The sequence below is a fragment of the Antedon bifida genome, chromosome 4, assembly GCF_963402885.1.
Source record: "Antedon bifida chromosome 4, ecAntBifi1.1, whole genome shotgun sequence".
NCBI classification, from domain to species: Eukaryota; Metazoa; Echinodermata; class Crinoidea; order Comatulida; family Antedonidae; genus Antedon; species Antedon bifida.
Window position 1 is genome coordinate 13,240,531 of NC_136229.1, and position 27,762 is coordinate 13,268,292.

The window sequence follows — 27,762 nt, forward strand, 5'->3', positions numbered from 1 at the left end:
TGATTAGAAAAAAAACAGAGAAAAATGTTCACATCTTAAAGATAAATGCAATAATTCTTTTAAAATTAAATTGCATCATATCAGATAAGAATCGGAGATATGACTAGAGCCTAAAATGAGACTTAGACTGAGACCTTGATAAATGGTTGGGTGGGTGACTATGTACAGTATGCAGTTTTAGACAATTTAAAAAATGTTATAAGATGAAATATGTACTTCAGACTTATATACACAAAGAAATGTAATTAGTGCAGCTCAATTGAAAAAAAAAACAATTTTAAGTATGTCAAATCAACCAGTAGTGGTCTCTGCTATATACTGTATTAAATGGCACTGCCGAAGAGGAAACATTTCAGAATTGGTGTAGCTGCAAAGTTTAAACATGGACATTAGCCATATAGAGAAGACGTGGCATTTTTTGGAGGACTAATTTCTAACCTTAATATTTAAACAATAAATAAATAATAAAATTTGTTTGGTTACTAATGAATAAAAGAAGGGAAAACAGGCTAAAGCTCAAACAGACAGTAAAATATATCATATATATATAGTTTAAAATTGGGGCTTGGTTTGTCTGTTTAGCATCTGAGCAATTTGGAATGAATTTTACCTCTCATGGCAATGGCCATACTGATGAATTGTTAGATTCTGTCTATATCTTAAATTTAACTTTTCGCATCTAAGCCCTCCCTCTGGAGAGCACTGCTATTGTCGGTTTATCCAGGTAAGCTAGGCACGAAATAGACTAATTCTTATTAAAATGTAATGATTAAGGTCAAAGGTCAAAACACTTTCAATCGCATTTAGTACATCATTTCTATAAGAGTAAACAGAAACATGGGTGTTTTGGAGTATTTTGACACTAAATTCCCTTATGTATTCCTATCGATCACCAAGCTTTCTATACAATTTTGGTATAAAATATGACCAGATTAATAGTTCAAAGGTCAAAATAGGTGGTTTCTAAAGGCTTTTGGTATTTTTATTTCTTTCACTACAGTGAATAGCAAGTTAGGGACAATTTTGAAGTCTCTACGGCTAGTAGTTGAGGTATTGAGATAATCCAAATTTAGGGTCAAAGTTCAAAACATGCATTTCTAGTCATCATTTTAATTTAACTTTTCCATTAAAGCGAATATAAATGTGGGTCTTCTGAGTATTTTGACACCAATTTCGCTTGTGTACTCCTATCGATCACCAAGATGTCTATACAATTAAAATATGTCTAGGTCAATAGTTTAAAGGTCAAAATAGAAGGTTTCTAAAGGAATTTGGTATTTTTCTTTCATTAAAGTGAATAGAAAGTTGGGCATTCTGAATAATTTGGGACAACTTTGAAGTCTCTACGACCAGTCGTTGATGAGATATTGAGATAATCCAAATTTAGGGTCAAAGTTCAAAACATGCATTTCTAGTCATCTTTAATTTAACTTTTCCATTACAGTGAATATAAATATGGGTCTTCTGAGTATTTTGACACCAAAATTGTTTACTTACACCTACTGGTTGTCAACATATCGTAAATAATGTTAAGATGGCTGCCATTTTGAAAAATGGCCCAATCGGGTTGAAGAACAACGGGGAAACCTGGGGACTTTTAGTATGTTGTTTCAGACAACATTAGGGACCTATCCTGAAAAATTCAGCTTTTAGCATATTTATTTCTACCTCAAAGTCTAATACTCCTGGACTTATAAGTTGCATATTTAAACAAAACCTGAAAAAAGAGAAAACAACTATATAAAAAAAGATCTGGAATCTCTTTATTACTGAAAGCATTTAATTGAAAATGAGTATATATGCTACTATTATAAAGCTCAATGTAAATGGGGAGATTTAAAGGAAAATCTCGTTACATTAATGATATAACAAAGTGCTTGTTTTATATAGTAGGCCTAATTGTATTATAATAATAGTAAGATGTCTTTCGGGTATTAAGTACTCGCATACACACAGAGCCAAAATAATATCTTGGACTTGCTCAATGTATGGTTTTCATTAAACACATCATTCCATGTTATCCATTCTAAACTTCTTATTTTCAAACTTTTGCATTCATCTCATCCATTTTTGTCTTGGTGAAAAGGGAGGGTATTTTATATTCCTCCCCTGAGTTTATAGCCTCTCTACCCAAACATGAACAGAATAGAATAATGACTACTGTCATAACTACGTTTTTAATCAATTTTTATCATCTTTTTATTGTCATTTACATATTTTAATTAATTGTATTTCTAAAAATGTAAATGAAGGAAAATGTGGATTTTAACATCGAAATCAATCGTCTTATGTATATACAATGTAAACTATATCAATTTATGGTACCTGCTTTTAACAATGTATCATATATATTTAAATGTACACACATGTATAAATATTTATTGTTATACAGTACTTTAATAACGTAAGAGGTGGCTTCAACTCATTTTTCCTGGTTCAGACCTATGGAGTTGTACGCCATGTACGATATAAAAGCATAACTCCGTAGGTCTGTACAGGCCCTAAATATACATTTCCTTTGATATTCTGTACATATTTTAATTTGTTTATTTTCAACACCTTTTTTCACCAGAGTTACTAGTCAAAATTCGTTCCTACTGCACTGTTTTAAATTTGAAAAAAATCAATTTCATGTAGTTTTTCCAAGTAGACTACAGTATTAGATTTCAGAACATTACTCTTTTAAATCAATAATTAAACTACTCCAATAGCGAAATCTCTTAGATCACTTGGGGCTGTGATGTCATGATGATGTTACTCTTGATCCTGAGTCATGGTTGCAGTTGTGATTTATTTACTTCGACAATCAGGTAACATGGTCTAGAGCTCAATCATAGCCATTTTATAATCATTATACATTCCATTATGTCAAAAATCCAATCCAAATCTTTAAAAGAGATGACATTTACTTTACCAACATCACATGTACAGTAGTGCCACAAACTGAATCTGTAGTGTAGTACAGTAGGCAGGGTATCTTACAGAATATTGTATTATCGTGGAGGTAACTGAACATTGCATTCTTCATCTGTTTCTATACCAATCTCCTCCTGAATAATTAAAGAAATTAACAATTTATTACAAATTAAAACAATTTATTGCATTAACTGTATTTAGAAGTTATAAAACATATTGAATAGTGCCTATACATTTTCAAGATTAGTTTATCATCAAAAAATACTTTCTATACTCGTTATTGCCCATCAAATGATAATTCAAAAAAAGGAAAGCAAATTTTGAAGAAAAGCAACACCAACTTCGGAATAATCAAACACAATCATTCTTAATACGTATACATTCATTCATTCATTCAGGCATATTGCCAGACTTCATTAACTCTGGCCTCTGGTTTGGTATGATATATAGTAAGAAATCCTATATTTTATACTCATCAACTTCCAGATTTCAAAATTTGTGGAAAGAAAGAATTAAATCTACTACAGAACGTATGAAAAACAAAAATCAATTGCAAAAAAACATTTTTTCTACGCTTTGTACGAACTGTGCACACAAGTGCGTGTGCGCAAAACGCAAACAAATAGACGATTTGTAAATGCTAAAAATGACCTGAAGTGTACGCAAAATTGATTAGAAATAACTCGCATAATTTTTTGCGTAGCACGCCATTTTTATCATGTCAAAAGTTGCACTGAAAAATATTTTTTTTTAAAGAATTTATGAGCAACCATAAATTTCATAAAATCGTGCGTAACTTGCGCTGCGTGACTCTAATATCATATAACAAAGTTTCTTGCACAGGTCAATTTTATGAGTCTCAGGAAATTTTTGAAAAAATAGATGCTTGCACACTGTTTAATAGGCTAGAGCAACTGTTTCCATCACATTTAATAACAAATGTTACATAAGGTAAATTTAATTAAATCCTTGATTCATGGACGATTCGGCCCTGAGAGGATTCGGCCCGGGACTATTCGGCCCACTTTTGGTGGGACGATTCGGCCCACTTTTGGGCCGAAACATCCCACTTTGTGGGCCGAAACGTCTCACTCACAATTTTTTTGGGTATTTATCAAGTTTTAAAGGTGTTTAACAATCCATATTTTATTGATATTGACAATTTTGATATAATATATATAATAAATTACTAAAAAACGTAATTTTATAATGAATTTATTACTTCGAAAACCTTGTTTATTTCGTGCATTCGCCAAGCGGCCAACAGAGGGCGTAACTTGTTTACATCATTCGCGTGACTAAAAATTGATCATTTTCGACAATGTTTTCAAAATGTTTGCTTTATTGCATCTTCATCCCTAGTAGTACTACCCCATAGTCTCTCTGGAAATAAAGTTTGGGGAAAAAGCTTATTTTATACTCATAAATTTTATTTCATCATCACCCTACAGTGACCAAACGTCACCATTAACAGGGCTGAAAGTCGTAAAATATAACATATAATATACAAGCAAAAATCAACAGATAACAAGACAACATTTAAATATTACTGACATTAGACAAAACCTTGTGATGGAAACAAGCAAGGGAATCAAAAAAATATCAACAGATCCATCAATTTTACATAGTGAGTGGTATAACTTAGGCAAACGATTAACAAAACCATTTTTAGTAATATTTACCCTCCCTCTTGATATAGAAAATAAAGCAGGATAACGCAATATTGTTATATATGATATTGTGGAACAGAAATAGGAAAGTACACTTCAAAATTACCATGAAAAATTGAGTTCACAGCCTTAAAAAGAAAAATTAAATCAAATAACTTACGCCTATCCGCTAAATTAATAAGAACGTCTTTGCTAATAGAACCAAATTTACGCACATAAAATCGACAAAACTTGTTCTGTACACTTGTGTTAGTGTACTGTGTTTTGGTGGTCTATTAACCTCAGATATATACCCTACAGCCGGGTGAATAACTCAATGTAATTTAGTATACAATGATTGCAGTAATCGCCGTGTCTATATAACACGAATCAATAAAACGCCAAATACGCCATACACTTTTTTTCGGCCGTGTACATACAAGACATTTCATGTTTATTCTATGCCTATGAAATAATAAAAGAATACCATATTTCTAGTTTATTTTTATCGTTTATACTGCATACCATTATTATATAAAAAACCTTCATACGCGAGAAAAAAGTTCACGATATTACACTCTACTCTGTACAGGGGTGTAACTATACCATGCTAACGCTTGCACACACACGGACCAGGGTGGTAATTAACGTTAACTGAAAATGGGGAATTTTTGGAGAGTGATGACGTCAGCATTCACACGAGGAGCGAGCTAGACAAACGTGACGCTGGTAGTTAGGAGTGCGTGTGTTTTGAAAATAAACTCAGTTGTGGGTATTTTCCGAAGATTTTAAATTGCGTTTTCTTTTTAAACTCTTAAATTCATAAATAGTAATTAAACTCTTAACTCTTTCACTATGTAGGCCTATTTACACAACTATAGTATAATATGTTAACCCTAGCTCTAGGCTAGCCTACTCTTCTCTTCTTATTCTTAATTAAAAGAGTCAGGTGCGTCGAATACACGCCTAGCGACGGTCGCGGTGGTTGGCTGCATCTTTTTTTTTTTTTTGAAAATTAAGGGGGTTGGCTAGCAAGTGCTATAAGTACGGATAACCAATATTAATATAATAACATACAGTCACAATTTACATCAGTGGCACTCAATGTATGAAAGGTGCGTCAAAACAACAAGATATTAAACATGATAAATCACACTATAAACAAATTATTATCCCAACTTGTTTTATGAAACCAGAGGGTGCTATGAAAAACCTAAATTGCATGCCAAAAATGCGGTAGAAAATTCCACTAACATACATAATGTATATTACATATACCTAATATTAATATTAGAACTAGTCGTATTCACTTCAATTTTATTTTCATAAGATACATCATTGTGAAATAACATGACAGTTTTTTTTCTTATTTCTAAGTAGAATGCACTTACTCACTGCTGGAGAAACATAAATAAGCCCAAAGGGCTTTAAGGCTAGTTCCACCAGAAAAAAATAATTCAAAAAGTATATATAATAAATGTTTCAAAAGTAGTCAATAAATAAATAAATAAATAAAAAATAAAATAAGAATAAATTAATAAATATAATAACAAGAATAAAGAAAAATTTAAAAAATTAAGCTACATACACAAGCACAACAAGACACAGGACAAAAACACGTGAAAAAACGAGGACAGAAGGGACGAAGATGCTGGACAAAAGATAAAAAAACTGGGTTAGAGGAGAATGACTGAATTCTTAGAGGAGATTGATTGAATACTTTGATACCAACGATGATTTGTAGCTAAACTTGAAGGATTCGAAAGAGCAGTTAGTTAGAGAGGTCTGAAAAGAGTTCCATCAAATGGGGCCAGTGGATTTAATTGAGTTTCTTGCTGTGGAATGGTTATTGATAGGGATATATTTGTTAGAGTTGCGGGTGTTATAATTGTGAACTTCGTTGTTTTTTGTAAGAATCGGTTAAATGTGATAGGAAGTTTCTGATTACTAAATTTGTGCATGAACAAAGCCGTATGTCGAAGATGTTAAGAGTTTTTACTTTGTAGAAAAGGGGTTTGGAATGAGTGAAGTGAGTTTGTCAAGTCTTGTTGTTTCTGGTATAGTCCATCGACAAACAGTTTGGTGTTTGGAATGTGTGACAGCCCAAGGAATGTTGCAATAAAACGGTGCAAAATAAAATAACCGTTTAAAAATAACCGATTAAAAACACTCAATCCATTGCGTGTTTTAATCGATTATTTCTTGTTTTAACCGATTACTGCGGAGCAGTTTTGAGCTGCAACACAAATAGCGATTATTGACCCCACTTTGACCTCTAGAGTATGGCAAACTCATTCACATCGTCACAAAGCATGCTGTTTATTTGCGCGATATCGACGACGATCAGCCAAACAACGATCGCCATGTAGACCGAATAACAATCAAATGTTAAACATTTGATTTTTATTATTTTGTGGGGAAGAATTATACCAAGAGACTCCAGGATTCTGTGTTACAGGTACACCGTTACATCCCACCAGTCCAGGCTAACGATGTTTTACATGTCCTTTTTTAGGCCTGTTGTCTGTTTCGGTAGAAATATATAGCCTATATAGTAGGCCTAGCAGGCCGAAGGTAGAACCAACGAACGGCGAAACGAACTTTTCTCGCCGACGTGTCTTTATTAATATAACATCATTATTCTGTTGTATGTGGTACGGTAGTAGGCCTAGATGTTTATTTTACCAATAATATAGCTTTACGTAAGAGTAATTTTTAATCCTACATGTGAGAGTTTTAGGCAGCGATAGGATGTAAACTAACCAACTCTCATCGGCCTTTCATAACTTGAATGCGCTGTGGGGGAATGATGACATGATTTTAAAAACCGATTACCTGAATAACCGATTAAAGTCGTAGCAATTTTCAATTGCAACACGATTATTTTTGTGGTTTGCGGTGACTGGAAAAAATCGATTATTTTGATTTTTTCAGCAGAAACAGACCCTAAGATGTTTTGTGGGAAAGTGAATTTGAGTTTGTTTATTATACCTATAGATCGAGAGATTGTGTTGGAGATTGTAGTAATGTGACGCTTCCAGTTCAGTTTGTCGTCAATTGTCACTCTAAGGAATTGAGTATGATCAACTTGTTTAATTAAAACATCTATGAAGATTTCGATGTGGTTTTATTGAGATTTGTTACAATTTGAGAAGTGAATAAAGTTAGTTTCATCAAAATTCAATGAGAGTTTGTTAGTTTTGAACCAGTTTGAGACGTGGTGAATTTTGGAATTAAAAGTTGAAATTAATTCATTAAGGTCGGGATGAGAGAGGAAAATATTGGAATTGTCGGCAAAAAGAACATAAGAAAATGAATTTGAGGCTTGTTGGATATCAATGATGTAGATTAGGAAAAGGAGAGGTCCAAGTATTGGAGGAAGCCACAAGTCATAAGGAAGGCAACACGAGGAGTGAGAATTAAAGGATGTGATTTGGGTTCGGTTTTGGAGGTAGTCAGAGAGTAGAGGGTATAAGGGAGTCCCACGAATACCATAGTGATAAAGTTTACTTAGTAAGATGGAATAATCAATTGTGTCAAAGGCTTTAGAAAGGTCAGGAATAAGCCGATTGTGTGATGATGGTCAGAGAGAGCAAAGGAGATTTTGTTAAAGATATCAAGAACTGCAAGATCAGTGAAGTAGTTTGGTCTGAAGCCATATTGGTTGTCTTGAAGAATATTGTGATAAGAAAAAAAGGTCTAATATATATAAGGCGTTCGATTATTTTTGAAAAACACGATAGTAGAGAGATTTTGACGATAGTTTGAAAAAGAGTGAGGGTTTCCTTTTTTATAAATTGGGATAATTTTAGAAGTTTTTAAGGCTGAAGGGAATTTTCTGGAAGACAAGCAGAGATTGAAGATATTTAGGCCACCGGGTGAAAATCCTATCGTTCAATCCCGTTTCGATCCTCATGATAATTATTTTACTGATATTTTTAAAGTGATAACACAAAGTTTGACCAAACAAATGTGTGGTATAAAAAGAAAATTACATTCAAACGTTCATAATTTAAATTTTTTCTACTGGTTTCGACCCATGACCTTCTCAAAATGTATTATTCAGTTGAATAAAATAGTTACTGATATTATATATATCTGCAAATAATCAAAATAATATATAAATGAATTAATAATAAGCAAAAAATAGATTAAAATAGTTTTATCCTAATTTTAGTGTGACAAATATTTACGATTTGATGTAGTGTCTATAGACAACATGGCGTCGATTATGGAACACACATTTTTTTCTGAGGGTTCCAATAAAATATTGTTTCCACCATGAAAGCAGTGTTTAGGAACCACATTAAACATTAACGGATGTTAGATTTAATAAGGTTGTTGCTTGTACCAAATTGTTGATGGTATCTGCAAAAATATAAAGACTAAACTACAAGATTTCATATTCGGATTTCGTCTCACTTGAATTGATTGTTGCGGTGAATAGAAATACACTTCCCCCCTGGCGCAGCGCAACAACGTTAACATTGGTAAGTTTAACACATTCACTAGGCCCTAAGAAAAATTCGTTTTGTACAAGCTACACTGAAATTGGTTAAATATTGATATAATTAAATGACTTGTATTTTATATTAAAGAGAAATTTGTCAGGAAAAATTACATTTTTAAACAAATGTTTAAAAAATTCTATATCAAGATTGTTTCATAGTGTTTTCTTTTATTTAACATCTATTATCAAGAACTAAAGTACAGTATTACCTATTTATTGGCATTTACTTCTTTAAAACTGTAATCCACATTCAATGTAAGTAAATATATCAAACAAAAACAACTCATATAATATATTATGTATACTGTACTGTATTTTTATTCAAACATTTCACATGATTTATTAATATAAATATTATTCATTTTATCATAAAATACTGCCGATATATTTATAATTAAATATCTGATGTAACTACTAAGTAGCTTTCATCTGTTTAAAAATCGTTTTATTTATTAAAAGAACAGTAGGTTGACGCAATTTAATTTTATATGACGCGATTTAAATTGAACTGACACGATTTGACGTGCTACAATTCGACGGAGTACAATCAACAACTTTCACGTCCAGACTTTCAGCCTATGACAGTGGCGAGATGTTTTTGGTTTTGCGGCATAGCGATGGCGTTTAATCAAGGTATTTTTGTCAAACTTTTCATTTTTTATATAAAGAACACATTAATAGCTTGAAATTTGTTATTCTTAAGAGGTCGGAACGAAAAGTGATTTCTAGCTGCTTTTTTGCCTTCACCCGATGGCGTATGTGTTAACGGTTTACCGTTTTTTAATTTTGAGGTTATGTCAATAATTTCTTTTTGAGAAGTAGGAGCGAAAAAATGGAGTTTTTAATAGGGTCTTTTAGAAAATCAGAATGCCTCCCGGAAGATGATTGAATGTTTGAGGCATACGTAGGGCCTATTTCTGCAAAGTATCAGTTAAAATTGGTAGCAATGTCTACGGGGTCGGTGATTTTTTAGTCATTTTTATTAAAGAAAGTAGGTATGTTTTTAGTTGTGTTTTTGCCAAGTGCGTTGTTGATTGTTTGCCACGCTTTTTTGTTGTCTTTGTAGCTGTTAAATTTGTTTGAGAAGTGTTGTTTACGTGATATTTTTATAAGTTTGGTTAGTTTGTTTCTATAGTCTATGTATTTTTTGTTCTTTGATATTGGTAATTTTAAATATTTTTTGTACAACTTGTTTCGAGTGTTTATGGATTTAATAATTCCTTTTGTTATTCATGGTTTTGCTATTTTTCGTTTTTAATCTTTTTCTAGGTATGTTTTTGTTATATAAGATGGAAAATGTGTTACTAAATAAATTAAAAGACACAATTGCTGAGTTATGCTGGTATATTTCATTCCATTCAGTGGTCATTAGATCAATTCCTAGTGATGCAATTGATTTGGGATTAATTTTCTTGAGTAGAAGTTTTCTTTAGCATTGGTTGTGGTTTCGTTTGATGTGTTCAATAGAAGAAATACAGGAAATTGGTCAGTTATGTCGGTGAAAAGAACTCCTGGTGTGATGTTGTGTTTTATTATGGTAGTGAAAATGTTGTCGATGAGGGTGGATGATTTGGTCGTGATTCTTGTAGGTTTGTCAATAAGAGGATAGAGAGAGGCAATGTATATTGTATTCAGGAAGTCATTGGTGGGTCTTTGGGTTAAAGAATTTAAAAGATCAAGTTAAATGTATGAATTGAGGTGTTGGGCGATCTATAAATGATTCCTACAATAGTGTTTTTTGGAGATGTATCGAGTTCTATAAAAAGTGATTCGCATGATTGGTTAGATGTCTGATCTTAAATTTTAGATCATTTGAAATGCACAAGGCAACTCATCCGCCTTTCTTTCCTGTGCGGTCAGATTGGGCCATTGTATATCCTTGGATGATAGTAAGTGGTGGATTAGCATTGTTAAAATATTGAACCAGGTTTCACTGAATCCTATTATTGAAAATTTAGGGTTAAGAGTGTAAAGATAGTCAGTTATAGAATCAATATTTTTGGTTAGGCTACGGGAATTTATGTGTATTATACTGAATTTGTTATCATTGGTAAATCTGGTATTAAATGTATCATTAAAGTATAGTATTCACAGGTATCGTTGTTGATTAAATAGTCATTATAATCGTCAGTGTTGTTAATTGTTCTATTTAGTTTGAATGGGTTAATATGTAGGTGTTTTAATTTTGAGAAATTAATTAATTGATCGTGATTAAGTTGGCTTATTTCATGTTGGAATTCTTCGTCGTCATCGATGTGGTTGAAAGGAAGTAAATTGCTTAAGCATTTATAACAGTAGTAGGGGTTGTAAGGATTAGGAGATAAACAGTATAGTGAGAGCAGTGTTGTGACATATTGCACAGCAGGTATGGGCATCTAAAATACACTTATTACAGTACATAACATAGATAAAAAAAGAAACACAATGATTGGTTACAAAGAAATAGGAAAAAAAGGACGTGGAAGTGTAAAGAATAATACGTTCGCATTAATTACTCGTGATTTGCATTTATAAATTGATAGATAATGGTGTAAATTTTTTTTTAAAGATGATTAATTATGTTCATCACAATAAATTTTAAAAAGACATGACATTATAGCCACATAATTGGAATAATATACTAAAAGCAGGTAATGCTATTAGTAATTTGATGAACGTCAGGGTAAATACTAGCTGTTAGCTGTAGTGTATATGTATAGTACGCATGACAATTGATGGGCCATATGCATAACATACACATCAGTATACACACATAGGCCAGCTCTTTTTTATTGTAAAATAGAAACCTTTGCCACAATTATTCAAACCCCATTTACTTTTCAACAAGACTTTTTTGTATGTTACAATATTACTGTATGAACAAATTCCAGTACCTTTGTTAGCTAGTTTATTTCATGACACTTGTTTTGCTTTAACACTGTTGGAAATGGAGTTTCAATTTCATAATAAACAACATAATTGTAAAAGTGGAGCTAACATTTAAATTCATTACTTTAAACTGAATACAACTTATTTAAATCCTTAAATATGTATTGATTTAAAGTGAAATACTTCAAAGAAATTGTTATCACAATTAAAAGTGATTGGTACAGCCACGGGATTACAATTACTAGTATACTACACACTCCAATCAAACACCTGGATCAATAGTCTATTAAATACCACTTAAATAGCTGGAAGTCAAGTAAATTTTGTAGGTGTTTAAGAAGTTATCATGTTTTAATTGTAAGCTTGAGTTGAATGGAATTAACAAATAAAAGTATCCTTACATGTAAAGTCTTCTTATTCTTTGGATAGCCCTCCAGAATGGCATCAATTATATCTGTTGTCTAGAATAAAAAAGAGAAAATGAAAATGTAAACAGTACGTTATAAATGTAAATGTAATTTATAATCATCATTATTAACTGGAAACTGAGGGAATTTGGATTAAACCTTCTACATACTTCATTGCTGGGCATATGAGTTGAGTTGAGACAAGTGGCCAATAGATTAAGGCAGGAGCGCTGAAAACCAAAGCCAATATTTTTTTTTTGGTCAATATTTTAAGAGTTTAAAAAATTGCCATGAGTGTGCAGATTTTTACTGTGCACTACGAGTTCAACGATTTCTGTTTTACAACCTTTCTTAATAGCAATTTCATTTCATTCACTTTTCAACATGAAATCATGTTATACATATATATATGTGTAAATTATATATAAATCATACTGTCAAATTATTGAAACAGTGCTCATATTCGGAACATGATCTCATAATCGCGTCGAGCATAGCTCATTGGCGAAAGTTCCGTATTTTTAATTTACACAGTGCTATGCACAATATTATTTTTTAAAACCATTGCGTATTAATGTTGAAATTTATTCTGACTAGTTACGCCTTCACTGATTGTGAGGGTGTCTGTTGTATGAGAGAATGTATCTGGTGGGTGAAAATCTGTGATAATACCATATATGGTTCTGTGGTCTAGTGGTATGATACTCGCCCTGTAAGCGTAAAAGTCAAACAAAGCTAGTTAACAGTGTACAGTAGCCTCAACAACTAGCTAGGAGGCCTACCTAGCCTATAATAGTGTAATACTGAGTACTCAGCAATGCAGGCCTAGCTAGTTAGTCTAGCCTGTCTAATTGGGGTCCTCCTAAATACCAAGACCTGCCAATTTAAAGTGTTAATGAAATGATATATATATATAAACTTCTAATAGCATTTCCAACAATAAAACCTCAATTTTAGTGCGATATAGACACCAAAAATGTTCAATTATCGACTAGCCTCGTGTTCGAGAAACGAACAGAGTTGATAATGTCTGTATTGCGTCAACTAGTCAACTTCTGTCTCCTTCCTTGATGTTGTTGTAACGTGAAAAAATGAAACAAAAAAAATAACTTCTTTTATCGAATCTCAAAAGATTGAATTGAAACTTAAAAACAAAACAATTTGAGAGAAGTCTCCTACCAATTCTAGGCAAACATCGTAAATAAACATATTTGTCCTTATGTAGGCCTAGGCTATAGCCACACCCTGAAGCAACAAAAATAGTTGTAGTCAGCAAGATTTTTTTCATTAATTATATGATAAGAAAATTGGTCAGTTCTTGTGTTTTAACATTGCGATATCGCTAGAGTTGAACTAGATTCAACTCTTGCTATTGTCAATGGTCGTGACTTGTATCGATTATCACACCTTTTCCTGTAAATTTCCGACATTTTGTGTCGTATTAGTTAAAAAAGTACCTTTTCCTGTAAATCATTAAAATTGTTTATGCAGAAGATCGCTGATTATTGTTAATGATAGCGTTGAATAACATCGACTGGAAAACAGGCTTTACTAGCTGTTGGATGCATATGAAACGCTGTCTATCTATCAAGGTGTGCTGGTAATTCACTTGTATGTGCTAAATTTAAGGTTGGTTTTGGTTTTTTGTACACACTTATAAGTTTCAACAGATCCCTATACTTAGCTTGGCAATTTTTGTTATTTACCATTCTCTTTCTTTTTCTCCAGTGCTTCATATTCTCTGAATGTGTTTTATAAATCACTTCTTTCTCCTTCTCTGTCACATGATTTCCTGCTGATTTTAATTTTTCTAATTTCTCTGACCCACTTTTTATCTGTCACAAAAAAAAACAAATGTTTGGAGCTCATTTCAAAGTTTCTGTATTCTAAATTATAAATAACTAGATGGTACGCTCGCGTCCCATCTAGGTCGTGCCCACAGATGGTTCTCGAATACATAGTAATTTCAGCATTAAAAAACTGGCGATTTCAAATGTATGTACCGCAAGACAATAATACATGTCGTTTTAGGAACGAATAAATAGACACGGTGATTTATTTACTCAACTAAAATTAGCATCCTGGGAATTACTTTCGAAAGAGAAACTTGTCACAAAATGCGACGAATTGTTTGTTGTTTTCAAAATTAATTTGTGTTTTGTATGTAACATTAGGGTTGAGGGATGGGGAAGAGGATGGATACAAAAAGGAACAATTTTTAAATATATTCTTTATCCATTTAGTAACGAAATATTAATTGTTTTCATGTTTTACAAATAATATACCACTATAATAGTGTAGGCCACTATGTAATTTCGTGTCATTTTTTTGTTAAAAGCAAAATTCCAGCTGATTTAGTGTCTTTAGGATGTAAAGTAATAAAAAAAATATGTTGCCATTTTTTTAAAAAAGCTTAAGGGTGTCAAATCCAAGATGGCCGCCAATACGTAAAATATCCAATAAATGTACCATATTGGACAAAGTAACACCCATTATGAATAATATTTTAAGTTAAAATTAATGCTATATGGGTTCTCTGCTATATAACAATTATTATAAACCTATATTCATTAGTATTTTGACATTTTGAATTTCAAAATGGCCGCCATTTTAAAAAAATGGATTAAATTTCTTATTAAAACATGTGCAAGTTATGACGTTGATTGAAATCACATAAAATGATAGGCCTATGACAACAACACGGTTATTAACACAAAATGGTGAATGCTGCAAATCCCACAAATCCCTTTTTTAAAAAATGGCGGCCATTTTGAAATTCAAAATGGCCGCCATTTTTTTAAAAAGGGTTAAATTTCTTATTAAAACGAGTGTAAGTTAAATTAAATTAGATTGAAATGACACAAAATGATATGCCTACAACAACATGGTGATTAACTCTGCCAAATGAAATATTTCTATCAGTGCGCTGTCTTGAATGCATATATTATGCATGCAATATAGTAAGTTTTATTATTGTATCCATCAAACTTCAACAGACTGATCTGTGATCCCAACAAGCTTGTTCAGAAACAAATTGACAAAAGTACTGCAATCAATACCTCATTTCACCCTCAAATGCTCATACGTTCTTATATACAGTACTGTACCAGCTGACTATGTGATACGACAAAGAATCTCTATTGGAGTCCTCTTTTACTTTGATAAGTTTGTCACCTGTATTCACCGTCATATATATTTTTTGCCAATATTCATCCTTTTCTTAGGATCCCATATAGTTTGCCTTCTACAAAACTTTTACCAATGCCTCAAACATTTTCTGTCCAATGTCATCATGCCATGGCCAACAAACACCTCTGTGGGATTTGCAGCATTCTTCATTAATCAAGATATCATCTCTCTTTAAATGTTGGCTTTCAAACTCATCAACTAGATTTGCCAGCTCTGATTATTATTCCAATGATACCATGCTCAATGACCTTGATCAATTGATGTAAATCCAGCAATTCCCTTTGTCACACATACATGTCGTCTCATAAACTCCAATATCAGTAATCTGTTGAAAGTGATACAGCTGAAGTAACCGGCCATAGTTCAGGTGGTCATGAGCAAAGAAATATTTTATAAAAGCATGTGTACTTTCCATGTGTGCAGATATCGTTGTCTTGTGTCTCTGACATATATAGGGATAGTTTAACCACATCTCTCTGTATTCAAGTTAATATCTTTATGATCAGCGTTTTTCAAACAAAATGATACGTCACTTAGAATCATTTTCTCTGTCTGAATTTTTTCGAGAAAAGTGTCAGAAGTTGTAGAGAGAAAGCAGAGTTTTTAAGATATTTGTGTCACTGTTGTATAGGTGATACAATACAACAAAAGCACTGGCCGCAACACTATTTTCACAATGCTACATGTTTAAAAGCCATATAATTCACCAGGTCGAAATAATTGCTTCTTGATGTCATCTCTGTCCACCTCCACTCATCTCGGGCAAGAGTCATCACCAGGCATTATCTTGTATTTCCCTAGTACATGAGTTTTTATACCACAACCATGTGCACTCATCAAACCAGTGTATAATGGTGGTCAACTTTAAGGTACATCTAATGAAATCGGTTGAGATTGTAGAAGATGAGAAGTGGGAGTTAATGCTGCCCATGAAGCTTGTGAATGAGCTGTATCTTTCTTCAAGCTTCTGCCAAAAGTTGACAGGTTGAAAACTTACCAACCATACTGGTGACCATGGCCTTGAAGTTTCAGACATTGAATTACATGGCAATAACGCATTTATTATTGAACACCATATTTATACAGGATTTCACAATGTATATTATAAGTTAGAGAGTTTGTACATTTGTTTGTTTGTTCGATATACAAATTTTTGTTACTGCACATAACCTTACATATTGGGTATCAAAATGACCAGAATTGTACCGGGAAAGTTCTAATTTGAACATCATCCGCCATCTAGGATCTAAGTTAAGCTTGGTTCCCACTAGGACGCAATGCAAGGACGTAGACGCAACGCAAACCAGTTGACCAATGACAAGCGACCGTCAAATAAATCCATCGCTTGTGATTGGTCAAATCCCTTACGTTGCGTTACGTCGATTTGCGTTGCGTCTCTAGTGGGAACCAAGCATTAGGGGCCAAAATGTGGTCAAAATGGCCCACTTTTCCTCACTTTCGATGTTAGTTCTGTTTCAGCACGTAACCATGCATATGGGGTATCAAAATGACCGCAATTGTACCGGGAATTTAATTTTGCTTAGGCTAGGGGTAGTAAGCTATCAAATTGACCAGAACTGTGTGGTAGGAAATTGTTATAAAGTATTTTAATTAGCCCTGGAAAGGGTGGGGATGTATGCCTGTCACCAAGACCGAAACTGTACTGGGAATGTTTTAATCTACATCTGAAAACAGGCACTGAGGGATTATGAGTTGGTAGTGATGGCTAACATAATTTGTACTGGAAACGTCTTAAACACAATCACCCAGTATCTGGGATGTGTTGGGAGGGAGGAAGAGGGGCGGAAATACTGGCGTAATGAAGTATAACGTGATTGGAATTGTACTAGGAAAAGTTACTACATTTGAACTGTCCATGGGAGGAGTTTGTTTTTGTGGCTGGGATGGTGATAGGAGAAAGAAGGCTGGGGGCCGCAGTATCTAAATTATATATATCAGCCAATATGACACCTATTCATTTACACAGTTTACAACGTACTTAAAACATGGGCCTATCATAGCTATGTATACCCCTAACCCTAAAGTTGAATTGACATTTGTCCTGGGAAGAATTTGTTTTTAAAAAAGAGTGTGGGATGTTATTGAAGAGGGGTGGAGGTTGGCGGGTATAGGGACACTGGGGTCTGAGAAGGCTTTAAACTAATTTAGAAAGCCGCCCTGTGGCGGGTATAATTGCCAGTAAGGTATAAATACACTTGTTTTATATTGTGGTCCTGTCTGAGATACAAACATTGAAATACAAGTTTCACTTTTATGAAAAGAAATGAGATCTATAATTTAGATTTAGAATTAATTGTTGCTGAATATTTGATATCAATGTAAGTTGTTCCATACTTTTGCAACTCCAACTTTGAACGATTAGGTAATTCAAGGGTCATAGTAGGGGTATTATATATCTATTATATAGAGAACATTGACAACTTTAGACAGCCTTATATTTAGACAATCCTATGAGAAGTGACTATTTTAGAACATTGTGTTGAAACAACAAAAATTATTTAAATTTATTTTTTAGTGGCGGCCATTTTGAAATCCAAGATGGCCGACAGATTATCGCTATACATAGTTAAGATTGTATAATGTGTAATACCATCAAAACGGACTTGTTCCACATTCATAATTTGTGTTATTGGTGATATTCTGGTTTTAAATAGGGTTATTTGAGTATTGGCGGCCATCTTGAATTTGGTCCTTTAAATTTCTTTAGAAAAAATGGCAACATATTTTTTTTCATTCCTTATATTATCAAGATATGAAATAAAGTCAAAGTTTGCTTTTAACAAAAAATATACACGACATTCATATAAACGACATACCAGCCTACATTATAAGGTGCGATTTAATACTTGAAACTGTCATAGTCGATTGAAATAGTACAGTACATGTGACGATACATCACTACAATGTTTATATTTTTTTGGAACTACAGTATTAATTAATAGGAAGATTAAACGAGACTTACCTGTAAGTTGAAGTTTGATCACTATTTTATGAATATGTGAGTGAGGTGTAAACTGAGATCCCGACGCGCACGCGCACCCTCATACTTTAAATCAAACATGTCCAGAGTAATAATTTGCAGCGATAAGTATATATATGATAACCTGCATTGTTCTATAATAATAATTGTTTTACTTGGGGTGGGTTGAGGCGGGCAGTTTACACCTCACTCACATATTCATAAAATAGTGATCAAACTTCAACTTACAGGTAAGTCTCGTTTAATCTTCCTATTTTATTTCATATACGTTCGCTGTAAACTGAGATGTTTAAAGCCAACTCTGGAAACATGTTTGAACTGTAAACCAAATAATTGACGGAAATGTTAGTTTCAATAAAACAACTTTATTTCCAAAAGTCTACATTCATTCATAAGGATGTTTGCCTAACGGGCAACTTAAATATGACAACTATCGTGTTGTATTAATAATAAAGCATTTATTTTGCTTATAATCAATAGTCCAACGTTTTAAAACCATCAATTAGAAAACTAAACAACAATATTAAACTGGTTCAAAATGCAAACAGGGGCTATTTGTAGTAGCCAACAACAAACACAACCAATATTAATGAGTTGATGAATCAACTTTTCTCAACAGTGCCTGTTGAAATGACGGATTTTCTACAAATTTTATAGGCTTATTATAATATCTGTTTAGTGTATGTTCGTTTCTCCACCCAGCTGTTTTCATTATTAAGTCAACCGGGACATTCCTTAATTTTGCTGATGAAGATGCAGCCGCTCGGACCGAATGGGCTTTAAATTTTGTTGTATCTACTCCTGCTTCTGATAAACCTGTCCTTATCCATCGAGCAATTGTGTCTTTTGATGCCTCGGCATACGGTTTCTTATGACATATAAAAAATCTGTCCTTATTTTCCCTTAAATTACTAGTTTTTTCCCTGTACTTTAGAATTGTTCTGACCGGACATAGGGCAGGGTCTTCACTTTTGTGGAAAACCACCAGTTGACCTGTATTGTTTGGTCTGCTAGTTTTTAGTAATGTACAAATGTAAAAGGTGATTGCTTCATTCTCGATATTCATATTTGAAAATTTGAAATTATATAAGGTTTGAAGCCTACTTGAGGACAATAATGCTAATAACAATGCTACTTTTATGGTAAATTCTTTAAGCGATAATGTATCGTCGTTAATTGTTCGCCTCAGATAGTCTGTAACTAAGCGAACATCCCAAATTTGTGCATATTTTGGAGTCGGTGGGTTAAAATTGAATAACCCTTTCATAAATCTTTTCAGTTCAATAGACTCCTTCATGTTTATATCTAAGATTTCGAGAAAGTTTACAATTGCGCTTTTCGCCATACTGATAGTACTATAGCCTAAGCCCTCGTCCTTCAGCTTTATCAAGAAATCGAGGACGTGACCGGTGTTTAGCTGTTGCCATGTGATTCCTCTGATTTCACAAAAGTCTATAAATTTTGTTAGCTGTGAGTTATATTGCTTCCACGTTGACCGTCTCCAGGATTGCAGAATGACGTCTGCTGCAGTATTGCTTATTCCTTTGTTGTAGAGTTCCGCCCTGATAGCCTGCAGGCAAAAAGGTTAAGTCTGTTATAAAGGGGATGACAATCATCTGAACCATGTAATGTTAAGGCATGTTTGGTATTCTTAAACCTCAGTGGTTCCCCAACCATCATTGATAGTAATTTAGGATACCAATACTGTGTTGGCCAGTTTGGGACCACCATGATAACTATGGCATTATCTGTCAATATTTTTTGCAAACATCTACCTATAAGGCAGAACGGCGGGAAAGCATAGAGCTTGGCAGAGGACCAATTTTGTAGAAATGCATCGATACCAATTGAATCTGGGTCCGGTTTCCATGATATATATTTCGGAAGCTGTGCATTGTGCCTAGAAGCGAATAGGTCTATATCCAGTTCGCCGAATGTTTTAGTGATTTTTATAAACAATTCTTTGTTAAGCATCCATTCTGTCTCATCTTTAAACTGACGAGACTTTGCATCAGCTATTATATTATCTCTACCTGGGATGTATTCTGCACTTATCCAAAAATTGTTCTCAATGCACCAAGACCAGATGGCTTTTGAAATTTTATTGCACGCAATTGATTTTGCGCCGCCCATGTTGTTTATGTAAGCTACTGCCGTGGTATTATCAACCTTCAACCTTATGTGCTTAGCTTTTCTCTCACGGGACAATGCTTTAAGGCCGAAAAAAGCAGCCAGCAATTCTAAGTAATTAATATTTAGTGCCCCTGTAGCATATGCAATGTCTAGGTCTTTGTTTATCCACCTTCCCCCTGTGTGGGTATGTCCATCAGTGGCACCCCAGCCTAGACCACTAGCGTCTGTCTCAATTGTTAGGTCGGGGTACCCATGATATATCAATTTATATGCGTCTTTGACATTATTTTGCCACCAAAGAATATCGTCCCGTCCATTGACGGAAATACTAATAGGCCTATCGTAATGGCCTTTATTTATTTTTAGAGCTAGTATTTTCTCCTTCTCTAGTGCCCTATAATGAAGCTTTCCATACTCTACAGCAGGTAGTGTTGCTATAATTTTGCCTAAAAATTGCGCAACTTTCCTAATGGTAGTATGACTTAATGTAAGTATGTGTTTACTTTGAACTCTAATTTCCTCCTTCTTGTGATATGGAAGGGAAACCGTCATACTTATAGAATTTATTTCAAATCCCAAGAAGGTTATGATCTGCGTAGGATTCATTACTGATTTTTCTCTATTAATGATAAAACCCAATGAGGCTAGAAGTTCACTAGTTTCCCTGGCGGTACCGCCGGCCAAGTCTTCTGACTGGTTTATACACAAAATGTCATCAATGTAAACCAACAGAATATGCCCTCTGCTGCGCAAAAACGCAATTGGGGGCTTCAATAATTTCGTGAAAAGTCTAGGCCCTGAGCTAAGCCCATTAGGCAATGCGACAAACTTATACAGGTTGTCTTTCCAAACAAATTTTAAATATTTAGTGTCCGACTCTGCTATGGGTACAGTAAAATATGCATCTTTGAGGTCGACTGACGTCATATATACACCTGGTGAAATTAGTGTCAATGCATTTCCAAACATTTCCATTTTGAAATGTTTGTATGTCACATATTCATTTAATTTAGAGAGGTCTAATATCATTCTGAACCCTCCATCTTTCTTTGGCCTTGTAAAAATATTTGATACAAACTGGTCATGTTCATACATGGCTGGTTTGACCACCCCTTTTGATATCAATTTAACTATTTGATCATCAATAGCCTCCATATCCATGTTGCTGAGTTTGTATGGATGAGGTATTTTTCCTTTTAGGTGGTAGGGTATGGCTTTATCAAACTCTATTTTATATCCTGAAACCGCATTTAGGATGTATGGATCCGAAGTATATTTTTTCCACCTATGTATATATGACCTGAGTCGACCTCCTACTATGTCAAGGTTATTATGTTTGTTAACCTTATTGTTAGGAGAAATACTTATATTATCAATCGACTCATACCTCTTCGGCTGTTGTTTTAGGTCCTTTTTCCCCTGATAAAATTTGGTCTGGTTGTAGTTGTTTGTTGACCATTTGTGTCGCCGGGTTTGACCTAAAAAAGGTTTGCCATTTCTATTGTATGGCTGGTATCTGTAGTTGTTGGACCTGGTCTTTGGTTGGTACGACTTAAAATTAAATAAGCCTGCCGTAGCCTTCCTTTCCTCATCCAGTTTTTTAACTGTAGTACTCAGGTCACCAAATAAATACTCTGTAGGCTTAATGCTGGGTTTACATAAATGAGTATATTTGGCATTTATTTCCGGTTTCAACATCTCCTTACGAAGTGCAAGTAACTCGAAGTTCGCATTGGCAAGTAGGCCGATTGTGTCCTGTGCTATCTCCGATGACTCATTTCCATCAACTAATTTAGCAAGGGCGGTAATTCCCTTTATCAAAGGTTTTTGTACCTTTTGAAATTTTAGATCGTTAGACCGTGCCCTTGGTGTAATGGAATCCCAAATAGTTGGATTGACCTTTGGCACCATTAGGGCCTCTAGATTTTCCGGTATAGGATAGCTTTTGATCAGCTCGGTCATTACACTCTCACTCATATGCGAGTGCAATAAGTATGTTAGCGTGTCAGCCAACTCTTGGCTGACTGCTGGTGCCAATTCGTTAGAAACAGCAAATCTTGCTGCAAAACCCGGAGGAAGTGGGCCTTTGACCTTACTATTACTATTAGTGGCTGGCCGCTCAGGATTTTCATCCTTCTTGGATAGTTGTGTACCTGTTACTTCCCCCTCCTCCAGGTCAGACACATCACGTTCGTACTGATGATGCCTATCGTAAATGTTACTCGTGAGGCTAACCACCGAGCTACTGTCATCATATTCATTGTTGTGACATTGTGATGACATTTGTGTCATCAACTGAGATAAAAGGTCGTGCGTTGACTCATTTATTTGTTGAGCAGCCTTCGTCTCTTTAACCTGCTGCTCAACCAACCGCTCAAGGTTTTCAACCCTAGCCTCATAGTTCAGGCCTACTCCGACCTGTTGATTAGGCTGCAGCACGTTAGTGCATGATGGCCCGGCGATAGCAACGGCATCGCTGTTGCTATGCGTATTACCTTCTTTAGGAGGCCTAGTAATAGTACAGCTAGACCCCGCCTTCCTGGCCTTTTTTGGTGGGCTTAGCCACCGTATGCTGTACAAGTGGAGTTGTAGCTGCAAATGTTACATTTCCAGCAGAAATCTCCAGCACATCTTCTTGTATTGCAAGTGATTTTTGTTCCATGATCGTTCGGGTGCACGCCGTCTCCAAACGATGGCGCCGATATGAGGGTGCGCGTGCGCGTCGGGATCTCAGTTTACAGCGAACGTATATGAAATAAAATACAAACGTTAAGAAGCAACTGTCAGTAATAAAGTTTATTTGTATATGTGTTTATATAATGTAAAACAATTTGTGAAAAACACCTCTATTCGGGGCAAATCGTAATTCAGTTTAATCATCATAAATAATCATCTAACTCAACTTAATTAGTAGGCCTAATGGTTTTCAATTGTTTCTTAGAGCCAATTCATACTTAAGTTGGTTACTATCCACCGAAGTTGTTCTGTGTTTAATTAAGGCATGTGATCCTTCGTACTGTAAGCCTATCCTCTACTGGATTTACAATGCTACTCATGCCAGTGAGGGGGAGGGTGTGTGGGTGGTTTCACTGCAATAATAAAGTTTTGTACATTATAGACGGTGACTGAAAACGCTAGCTCAGCTACCGGTAATAAAAACAATTATCGTAGGAGGAGATAGGTAAATGCGAATCATCTTTGTATTATTGTGTGCAGGTATTTTTCAAGATTGACATCCATTAGACAGTGTATACCACAATCGGAAAACACCCCTATTTGTGGCAAATCGTTGAACCTAAATTCATTTTAATTGTCAATAACTAATTATCTAACTCAATTTAATTAGTAAACAGGGTTACATCAGGTGGTTAAAATCTGTACCGAAAGTACGAGCCAACTTTATATAACATCGAGTAAACATTCTAGAAGTAATTAACATGCAATTTACCGAATTTTGCCCTTACGTAATTTTATATATAAATTTTTAAGGCCTGTTATTATATTGCATCATCAAATCTAGCATACACAAATACAAACCAAGTGCAGATAACCAATTATTATAATTATTGTAGTATAAGGTGGGGTCAACCAGTAATTGAGTACTTTGCGAGCATAGAAAGTTAACAGTCGTAGGCCAAATATATTTCTCAAACTAGAGGGTACCCCGAGAGTACAAACCTCCGCCTACTGTAAAATTCCCCTACATAAAATGTCTCCGGAAAATATATTTTTTTTAAATTTTTTTTATTTGTTCTAAGTGTAAAAAGGCTAACTGCACACTACAAAGTTGTGGATGAGAGTTTGGTGTAATGGTTATGTATCCAGTCTCTCACAGTTGAGATCGCTGGTTCGAGTCCCGCTGAGGGTTTTTTTTTTTTTATTTCTTTTTTTTTGTGGACCTTGATCTTTGACCCTGACCCTTCAAAATTTAACCAAAATTATATGATGAGTCATTGATCATTTTGGCTAAGTTTGGTGAGAATCGGATAAAAACTGTGGTCTCTAGGCAGTAAAATAGTATTTTGTTAGTTGTGACCTTGACCTATGACCTTTTCCCCTCAAATTCGAACTCGTCCGAGCTTTTGGGGTATAGATCATTGTGGCCAAATTTGGTGAGAATCGGATAAAAACTGTGGCCTCCAGGCTGTTCACAGACACACACACACAAACACACAAACATACAGGGGTGAAAATATAACCTCCTTGGCGGAGGTAACAATACAAAATGTAATATAAGACAACACTACCAGTACAGTAGTAGTAGAAGTATAACAGTTTGGAATACACACCTTTTGAGTTATTTCAGCAATTTTATCTTTAGCATCCTTGGTACTGATTGATGAATTTAGACCAGAAAGAACTGTGGAAACACATAACATTTGATTAGCAATGACAACAGAAATCAAAATAAAATAAAATATATTATATAAATATTAAGCTTTGGACTGGATTCTGGAACTTGTCAAAGAATTAAGGTCTTGATTAAAATGCAAAATATAATTTATGTTGCTGGCATGCCAAAATATAAATATCTCAATATTTACTTTAGTGATGATAGCTATTAGTAGTGATTTGGAGTACTTCAAAATGAAACAAGAAATATTTCTTACAAAAAACGCCACTCGCTTGTTGATGTAACAGTTTTAAAAGATATATTGTCCCCTGAAAAATATTTTTTATTTCAAATTTGTTTTTGAATGTGTCATTTTATTGTCATATAATAGTTATTCATGTTTATAACCAAACAATCATTTACCTGAAAAAATGTAATTTAAAGCAAAAAATACTTAAATTGTCTGTCAGACAATGGTTTTGGGTTATAACGTTTCTTTTCTCTTCTTATACGTGAATAAATATTATTTTTTTGTTACAGAAGTGAATAACTTTTGTATTGAAGTAAAATACAACAAGAATTCATACTTTATAATTGTGCAATTGAAATTTAAAAAAAAAAGTACTGAATCTGTAAAAGATGATGTGCTTATTATTAATTTAAATAAAAATGATGTCTAAATAATATTACATTATTATACTAAACAGACTCAATTTCTGTCACTTTAGTTTATTTTATTGCTAAGGTCAAGTCTAGGGGTCACTTCATCAAGCCTAGATGCTTCAAGTGTGAACAAATTGTATCCTATTACAAACAAAAACTTTACTACTATATGGACTGTTTTGATAATAATTCAATGATTATCTGACAGCAAATTATAGTATTATAATATCAGTCTAGATCGACAGTCATAAAGTGGGACTCATTGTAAATACCAGCCTAGACAGCCAAAATAATGTTTTGATTATTTGACAGTGAATTATTATAATACTGGCCTAGGTTGACAGCAAGAACAAAGTTATTATTTATTGAACAAGATTTTACAGATTATCATCTACATGCATCTATATATAAATTATGGTTAATTCTGAAATAGGCGAGCACAATGGAAAAACTTCGGGACAAATCTCTGCCTTGGATACCTACCTTATCTATCTCAGATGTACCACGAAACGTAGATTTGATAACATTAGTTTCCACTATTACAATATTGTTCCATATTTCTATCTTAGGAAGATATTATAAAGGGTTTTATAAAAAAATGTCTGATTTCATCAGTATATTTTTAACTTAAGTAATTTCCGGGTTCACGGTAAGGTGTGTCAATCAACTTCCCTGCATGGTTGGTTTCAACTAGTTGGCTGTTGGTGCTTGGTAGCGATAGCCATTTTAGTTTTTTGTTTATTTTCAGACTGCACGTGTGAAGGTATAGTAGTACATGATCAAATTAAATATATATAAATATATAGAGTATATTGTGGGGAATAAGTATATAAAATTACATTGAGAGAACTAATGATAAAAAAGCTTTTGTTTCAAATCAAATGAAATCAGATGACACTAGTCTTATGTAACTCATCTGATCCCACTCTACTTCAAAATCAATTAAATTCAAATTTAAACAAAATTGCTAAATAGTTGGAGGAAAATAGACTTACATTGAATATCAAGAAGACTAAATTTATGATCTTTGGAACAAACCACACTTTACCCAAATTTTCAAATATTTCCCTAACCTACTGTATGTATAATGTCACTCATATTGACAGAGTTGTCAATTGTTAATGTTTCTCTACTGAACCACTTTGGAAATCAATGCTTTAGCACTGAAAGTGTCATTCAGTATAAAGACAGAATAAATAAAATAAATAAATAAAACCCCGATATCCGAGTTGTTGAATAAGCTGCCAGGACTTTATGTATACTGTGCGCTACCTGTGTCGTGTTAGGACCCTGGGATACTTCTGCCCATGTTGCAAGCTGTCTAAACGTCTTCCTTCTTAGGCCAAAACGGCTCACTGTACGCGGAATAATGTATTAATTAAACCAATTAGTATGGTATTTATTTTAATAAACGCCCGGAACACCTCCCCAATAAAACATCAATTACAATAATTATCACCCATCCACATTATACACAGACACAATTATACTATTTTTAGTAGATTTCATCGGACTGTTATCTACAATTTACCAAGCATTTATTAATGTTATTCTTTTTTACCACTTTTCAAATCTATTATCTATTTTTTTTTTGTAAATTTACCATATTATTAAAACTAAAAAATGTAACGTATCCCACGAATAAGCACCTCCCTCAAATTAACTCCGCCTCCCCACATCCACACTATAAGGGCCCTACCAAACAATAAAAACTATACGAAAAACGCTATTAATCATCTAAGACACTGTGAAACAGGAATTGTGAGTAGATTTAGTTTTACGAATATCAAGCATTTCAATGGTAACCGACCGAAAATGTCCAGGCCAGAATGTCCTTCTAAAACCTTTTTACCCGAGTCATTATCATTCCGAGAACCATCGTCTACACTTCCTAGAGGGGGAGCAAGTCTATATAAATACTGTTTATCAGCAAATGTTTTCATAGACTCTCTTCCCTCAGACGTGCTTTAGGGTTTGTAATTTGAGCATGACCCATCCTAGTTTACAAATTAGCAAAAACGTCAGCCTCTAGAACTATAACTTGCTGCTTGATATAGCTTCTGAATGAGTAGTCCTCATGTATTGCATGCAGT

The 27,762-nt window shown here is 33.9% G+C and overlaps 1 protein-coding gene across 3 annotated transcripts in view; it reads right to left on the reverse strand.

The window, feature by feature from the left end:
- Nucleotides 1-1,806: 1,806 nt before the first annotated feature.
- LOC144840178 (homologous-pairing protein 2 homolog) overlaps nucleotides 1,807-27,762 on the reverse strand; it is an 84,135-nt gene continuing 58,179 nt past the window's right edge. For 2 of the 3 annotated variants that reach the window (XM_078695909.1, XM_078695908.1), the window contains exons 5-8: nucleotides 24,963-25,033; nucleotides 14,057-14,185; nucleotides 12,345-12,404; nucleotides 1,807-3,050 (exon numbers count right to left, since the gene is read on the reverse strand). In XM_078695909.1, the coding sequence (XP_078552035.1) occupies nucleotides 2,994-3,050; nucleotides 12,345-12,404; nucleotides 14,057-14,185; nucleotides 24,963-25,033 (317 nt within the window). In that variant the 3' untranslated portion in view covers nucleotides 1,807-2,993. The remainder of the gene's footprint in view (nucleotides 3,051-12,344; nucleotides 12,405-14,056; nucleotides 14,186-24,962; nucleotides 25,034-27,762) is intronic. The other variant, XM_078695910.1, reaches the window with a different exon arrangement.